The 7,808-nt window shown below is 39.1% G+C and overlaps 1 protein-coding gene across 1 annotated transcript; it reads left to right on the top strand.

The window, feature by feature from the left end:
- The first annotated feature begins 1,840 nt into the window (after window positions 1–1,840).
- LOC142715820 (mesotocin-neurophysin MT) lies at window positions 1,841–6,528 on the top strand. Its single transcript, XM_075848675.1, has 3 exons — window positions 1,841–2,015; window positions 4,835–5,039; window positions 6,341–6,528. The coding sequence occupies exons 1-3, from the start codon at window positions 1,893–1,895 to the stop codon at window positions 6,388–6,390; spliced, it is 378 nt and encodes a 125-aa protein (XP_075704790.1). The 5' UTR covers window positions 1,841–1,892; the 3' UTR covers window positions 6,391–6,528.
- The last annotated feature ends 1,280 nt before the right edge of the window (window positions 6,529–7,808 follow it).

Genomic DNA, 7,808 nt, shown 5'->3' with positions numbered 1-7,808 from the left:
ACTCTGATCAACAGTGTCTATGGTGTTCGCCAGAGCCCACCGCAAGGCAGGTTGGATTTTGCTGCATAGAACCCAGGTTGTCTTAGAAAAATTCAGTATTGGATAAGAGGTGCAATGCAGACAGGACCTGAACAGGAACCAGTCAGCCAGAGGGTAAACAGAACTTCCAAATCAATAAGCGAGTGGAATAGCAGAGGTCAGAACCAGCCAGGAGCAGAAAATCCAAATCAGCAAACAAGGGGTAATCCAGAGAAAAGCCGAGGTCCAGTTCCAAGGAGTCCAAGAAGTCAAAGGTACAGGGTATAGACAATAGCTTGATCAAGCACTATAATGGGTCTGGCACTGTGGGAACTATTATTAGGATGGCACTATGGGCACTTCAATGAGTTCAACACTGTGGGAACTATCATGAGATCTGTAGATTATTACTGAGATGAGAGGCTCATCAGTGCCCGGAAATTATATCATTAATGAACCAAAGCGATGGGTCTGTCTGACCGGCCACTTCATGTCTAAAGGTTCTATGTTCTGTTTTGTTTGTATCTAAGTCTATCATGTGTGATACTCTCTAGTGAACCAGTGTATCCAATCCTCTCATGCACAATACTGTCAAGTGTATCTAAGACTATCATGTGTGATACTGTTCATCTACAAGCTTGATACACCAGTATGTTCCATCTATCTATCTATCTATCTATCTATCTATCTATCTATCTATCTATCTATCTATCTATCTATCTATCTATCTATCTATCTATCTATCTCATATCTATCTATCTCATATCTATCTATCTATCTATCTATCTATCTATCTATCTATCTATCTATCTATCTATCTATCTATCTATCTATCTATCTATCTATCTATCTATCTATCTATCTATCTATCATCCATCCATCCATCCATCCATCCATCCATCCATCCATCCATCCATCCCTCTCTCTCTCTCTCTCTCTCTCTCTCTATCTATCTATCTATCTATCTATCTATCTATCTATCTATCTATCTATCTATCTATCTATCTATCTATCTATCTATCTATCTATCTATCTATCTATCTATCTATCATCTATCCATCTATCTCTATCTATCTATCTATCTATCTATCTATCTATCTATCTATCTATCTATCTATCTATCTATCTATCTATCTATCTATCTATCTATCTATCTATCTATCTATCTATCTATCTATCTATCTATCTCATATCTATCTATCTATCTATCTATCTATCTATCTATCTATCTATCTATCTATCTATCTATCTATCTATCTATCTATCTATCTATCTATCTATCTATCTATCTATCTATCTATCTATCTATCTATCTATCTCTATCTAATCCATACATCATGTTCACACCATACATGCTACACTACATCTGAGTCATTCTCTCACATCCAGTTTGCCGTGTTCCATACAATATTATATTTAGTAAGGAAACTATTTCACTTTCAAATGAAGAATATTTTTTTCATCTTCTTTCTATATTGGGAACAAGTGAGACTATGCACAGGTACAAAAAGGTTGTGACCACTCATAAAGGAGAAGCCGCCCCACGCTGACCTTGAGGACGGGCATAATTGGAAGGAGCGTCTTACTCCCCGCTGCATTATTTCTTAACACGTTTTAGAAATTTTCTTACAAAATGATATGTTCTTTGGTGACCTCACATATTCAACCTTGGGTTAATAATTGAGGAATTTGGTGTCATAGTCGATGTGTTTTTCTGACAATAGTATTAATGACGTTGCTGGAGGATGGGGGCGGGTGGGTGGAGATGTTTCCACTAGGGAATATATATATATACGCTATGGTGTCTATCCAGGTGCAGAAGAGCTCCAAGGAACATTCCGTCATCTTGACAGATCGCTGGGGTCACGACAGCCATGTCTTACAGTGCACTTGCCGTCACCTTTTTTTGCTTTTTAGCCTTGTCTTCAGCGTGTTACATACAAAACTGCCCCATAGGAGGAAAGAGGTCGGTGATCGACTTCATGGACGTAAGAAAGGTAAGTGCTCCTCAGACATTATAAGATGCTTGTCCGAAAATTGATGAAAATAAAAAAATTCCATTGACAATCTGAGCTTCAACGATGTGCAAGAAAAGGAAACCCTCCAAAAACACTCCGGGAAATTTCTAGAGGTCTCCGTCACCCTCAAACCAAGAAATGTTGGCTCAAGCTGAGCCTTTATCAAAGCTTGGGGCAGCCTGACTCTGAGCTGAAACATTGTATGATATGGGTGAATCCAGGAGATTTCTTGACGTGTTATTCCTTTTCTCGCATATCTGGGAGTTTAGACCTTTCTCAGGATTTCTCTTCACCAATTTGACAATTGAGGAATCAAATAATTCAGTGCGTTACTTTTCTCTTTCGAGGAGCTTCAGGGAAGTTTCAACCTTGGAGCAACGATTACATTACAAATTCAGCTCTGCTACATTTTCTTAAGAATTTAACTTATATTATGTTGGCACCGACATTTATAGCAGCCGTTTCAAGAGCCATAACTTTTATTTTTTTACTGTCGACATGGCCTTATGAGGGCTTATTTTTGTGTAGTTTTTAATGTACCGTATAATGTACTGAGAAAAACAAAAAAAATATTTCTGGGGTGGAGTGGAAAATAAAGTAGTAAAATAGTTCAGATATTTACCAATGTGGCGATACCAATGATGTCAACTTTTTATATTTTTTTGTTACATTACTTTAGTGGGAAATGGGAAAAAGTTTTTGTTTTTTTAACTTTTAATATTTTTTTTTTTTTTTACATATTAAGGAAAAAGTTTATTCAACTTTTTAACTACTTAGTGCCCCTAATGGGCTTGAAAATGCAGTCATTTGATCTCTGGTCCCATACACTGCAATAATAATACAACATACACCTGCGGAGTATGGAGCGGCCTCGGCCAGTGGCGGCCGCGATATGCAGTTATGGGGTTAATTTTCTAACTCAAAGTTTTGCAATCTGACTCTGCCGAGACCAGACTTTTACCATTCATATATAGACAGACACTAGGGCCAGGAGGCAGGAGGCGGAGGCGTAGGGGAGGGGTCTGTAAAAAAAAAACTTTGGAACTTAAAAACTTCATGCAAATTTTATCTCTGGTCAGAGTGCACAGATAATTATTAAAATTACAAACTCAGCTGATGTAATTCATCTCCACTACTAAGTTCATATAAATCCCACTACATAATTAGGGAACTATCACAAGACAAAAAAAAATAGAAAAATAATCATGTAAATGACAAATTCAGACCGCTACATTTGAACTACTAAATTACATTATATTAAATTTGGCAGCTGTGAAAATGCACAGAAGAATACTTTAAATGATAAACTCAGCTCTGCTACATCTGTATTCTTATGTTAGTATAAAACCAGGACATTAAATGGGAGAGATCACCAGGCAGACAAATTCAGCTCTGCTACATCTCCACTAGTAAGTTGCTATAAAACTGACTCAATTACTAGGGAGCTATCATCAGGCAAACCAACTGAGCTCTGCTACATCTGCACTAGTAAGTAGATGCACTACATGCGCTCAGTTCTCATAGACGTATAATACCCCCCCCCCCCCACACTCAATTCTAGCTTCTGTGACTAGGTACAAGGCAAGATCAGAATATGAGGGCGAACTAATAGGATTTTTTATAGGAACAATGCAGCTGTGGGGGGGAGGGGATGTATATAATATATAAATATCTGATATATATAGAAGATTAGGACTGAGAGGTCGCTCACATGAAATGTATATGTAACATATGCAGCTTTACAATAAAGAGTCCCGTGCAATGTTACTGCGGAGTATTCATACCTGAACAGAGATCAGATGTAGCAGAGCTGTAAATACACATCACACGCCAATACAGGAGGGTCCCAAATATCTTGTCGTGTATATCATTTTACATCCCGCGACTATTTATATACATAAAACTTGATCACTGTGTAATAAAACATTCTGAAACTCTCTAATGTACTTTGTCTTTCAATTCCTCACTATTTTCAAGATCTCTGCTTGCTGTATGTGGATAGGAACACTCATGTAAAGGTTATGTATTGTGTAATAAAATGTTATAACATTTTCCAGCATACTTTCTGTATCAATTCCAAATGGTTTTCAAAATCTCTGTTTGCTGTCATTCATTGTTTACTTCCAGTGGTTTAGAATCTGTCCTGGTCATGGGATGGATACACAGGTGCACAGTTTGTCACAGTACAGTTATCAGAGCTGTGTCTGTGTCCATGACATGACCAGGAAAGTTTTTTATCCACTGGAAGTAAACAATAAAGGTTCCTGTTGAATGACAGCAAGTAGAGATCTTGAAAAACGTGAAAATTCTATGACATTTTATTATAAAAAAACTAATTGACTTAGTGCTTCTTATACAGCTGATGGTTTGCTATAATGTATCAGTCTAGGCCAGTGGAATCTAACAATCTCCATTTGCTGTTGGACTACAAGACCCAGCATGCATAAGTGGAAAGTTACAGACAAATAATAAAATAATAAAAAAAATGTATTGCAATACTTCTTGTGTCCAGCAGGTGGAGTATCTGATCATTTGTTCATTCCTCATCCAAACAATTTGTAGACCTTTTACAGCAGGACTTATTTACATTGTAAACTTTGTCACTATTGGATGTAATTTTTTGGGTATCATTAAACAGGTTCAACCCTGGTGATCCTAAACGGGTCCTCTGTTTCCAGAAACAGCGCCACCTTTGTCCACAGGCTATGACTTGTATTGCATTATTCAAGGTCACATAGTCATATACTTACTTGTGTTCTTCTGCTCTAGTGTTATGATGTATTCTCTGTCTTTTTTAGTGTATTCCTTGTGGACCAAGGAATAAAGGTCACTGCTTTGGGCCCAACATCTGCTGCGGAGAAGAGCTGGGTTGTTACTTTGGCACCACTGAGAGTTTGAGATGTCAAGAAGAAAATTTCCTACCTTCACCATGTGAATCTGGAAGGAAGCCGTGTGGGAACAATGGAGGAAACTGTGCAGCCTCCGGCATCTGCTGCAACCATGGTGAGAACCTGCATCATGGGATGTCTTCAAGTCACTGAACCCTCTTCTCACATGTCACACTCATATGTCTCCAGGAAGCTGAGGTATAGGGAACTGTTTGTAAGGGGCACACACTGTAGTATAGATTTAAAATATAACATTTTGTCTGCCTGCAGTCACCACCAGGGGGAGCTTATTGTATACTGTGTTATTATTGAGTTCAATGTAAAAACAGTATGCAGTAAGCTCCCCCTAGTGGTAGCTGCAGGCAGTCAGAATGTTATGTTTTAAATATTGTCTAATGATATAGGGTAGAGCAGTCCTATGCACCTCTTATTATTATCTATACATTTTTACATTGTTTTGGAATCATATTCCATAGTTTTAGATATAGTGGAGGGTAAAGATTGGTTTATTCAGGGGTAAACCTAATATGGTGGTAGCCGTAGGAGCTGGTATGGGACCTACCACCAATTGGGGCCTAGTCATGCCATCAGTACTATAAGCAATTACTTATAGGTAAGCAGGTAGGCGGGGCTGAACGGAGGGATGGGCGTCTACCAATGAAATCCATGTGATTTAACTAAACCGCCCCTGCTTTGGAGTGACCTCCCCCGCTTACAGAAGCTCCTCCCATCCACCTCTGCAAAAAATGAGAATGTAGAAATTGGAAGGATGAGGTCCTTGGTGTCATCACGTGTGTAACCGGCAATACAACGAGTAAGCGGGGTGTCCGAAAGTGAGTTCATTAAATTAATTATGATGATGGAGAATTTATGTACACACAGAAATAACAAACATTCTCCCTTAGTCCTGCTCGCACAGCTAATGGCTTGGTTACAATGTATCACTGTAGGTTAGAGCTATTAGTCTAGACGGGAAAAATAAGGTGTCTGTTTAACTCATACAGGATTTCCTAGATTGATACATTGTAACAAACGCTCAGCTGTGTCAGCAGGACTAGTTCAGGAAGAGTTTTTAGCCTCGGCACGCAAACTAGAGCTAAATAATGACCCATCACTTCTACAGAGCTATATAACACAATCGTACATTATATAATTATTATATACTAGGAGGTTTTTATGGAACTTTAGTACAGAAAATCTTAACTAAAGGACCAAAAATAAGTGCAGTCCAATAGTAGAGGACAAAAGATAATGTAAAAATGAACAAATCCTTTAAGTAACATTGACTCCTTATGCCCCAGGATGAGCTGATATTCTCAGAGGGAGGAGCCTGGGTGAGATAATGGGATCACCTGATATATGATTATTATATATAGACTGGAGATTATAATCTATCCTCATGTTTGTTTCCTGCAGAGAGCTGCACAATGGACCCGGCCTGCGAACAGGACTCTGTATTTTCTTAGTCAGTGTCTTCGGAAATGATTGAACTTCTCCAATGCAGACCCCCTGACAACCAAACCGGCCACATCACCTCATGGAGCAGGATCCATACGACCAATGTGTATAGATGTACTGTACAGTGAATAAAGAAATGAAACATGGCCTCGCTTATGTCTCTGCCTCCTTATAAGTCCTAACCAGTGTAATCCTAAACTTCAATGTCACACTTATAGAGGTCCAGGTAGCTGAGATATGAGGAGCTACAGATGTGTCCTTCCTTACCTTTGCTCTTATTTCAACATATTCTGAGATGCATGGCACGAGATTGAAAGAAAACATACTTTTGCGATACTCTGTCACGAGATGTCTATCTATGTTATATGTGTCTATGTGTGGCCACCCAGTGTTTTTTATGGGAATTGCAACCCGTCAAGTATTTTGCTAGCATGTCACAGTATTGTATTAAATGTATTTCATGATAAATTGGAGTCCTCAACCAAATTCGAGCAAAGGTAAGGATGGACACATCTATATATGCTGGGTATGCTGGGGCCATCACAATGTAATCACTAGTTACCAGAGTGTATCTTTCAGGTCAGAGGTAGCAAAGACAGCTGTACAGTGAAAGGATCTTCAAAACAGCTCCCTATATCCCAGCTTCCTGAACGCCTGTGGGTGTGACATGTAAGAAGACGGACATGGGAGTTAACTACAGCTGTTTGCTGAGGTCGACACACTTTAGAGATGTCTTACCTGTCCCTGTGCTGCCTGAGACGTACAGTAGTAACTGGTGATTTGCAGGGCAGGGGGTTAAACTGGATTTTATGAGCCTACAGAGCTTTTTTTTTCTTAGGGATCGATATTCACCCTTTGTGTCAGTCTTGCAGGTATGATTCACATCTTAGGGATCAATAATCACCCTTTGTGTCAGACTTGCAGGTATGATTCACATCTTAGAGATCGATATTCACCCTTTGTGTCAGACTTGCAGGTATGATTCACATCTTAGGGATCAATAATCACCCTTTGTGTCAGACTTGCAGGTACGATCCACATCTTAGGGTTCAATATTCACCCTTTGTGTCAGACTTTCAGGTATGATTCACATCTTAGGGTTCAATATTCACCCTTTGTGTCAGACTTGCAGGTACGATCCACATCTTAGAGATCGATATTCACCCTTTGTGTCAGACTTGCAGGTACGATCCACATCTTAGGGTTCAATATTCACCCTTTGTGTCAGACTTGCAGGTATGAGCCACATCTTAGGAATCTATATTCACCCTTTGTGTTAGACAGACTTGCAGGTATGAGCCACATCTTAGGGATCAATATTCACCCTTTGTGTCAGTTTGGCAGGTACGATCCACATCTTAGGGTTCAATATTCACCCTTTGTGTCAGACTTGCAGGTATGAGCCACATCTTAGGGATCAATATTC

Source organism: Rhinoderma darwinii, chromosome 1 (assembly GCF_050947455.1).
Source record: "Rhinoderma darwinii isolate aRhiDar2 chromosome 1, aRhiDar2.hap1, whole genome shotgun sequence".
NCBI classification, from domain to species: Eukaryota; Metazoa; Chordata; class Amphibia; order Anura; family Rhinodermatidae; genus Rhinoderma; species Rhinoderma darwinii.
This window is presented reverse-complemented; position numbering and strand designations above follow the sequence as displayed.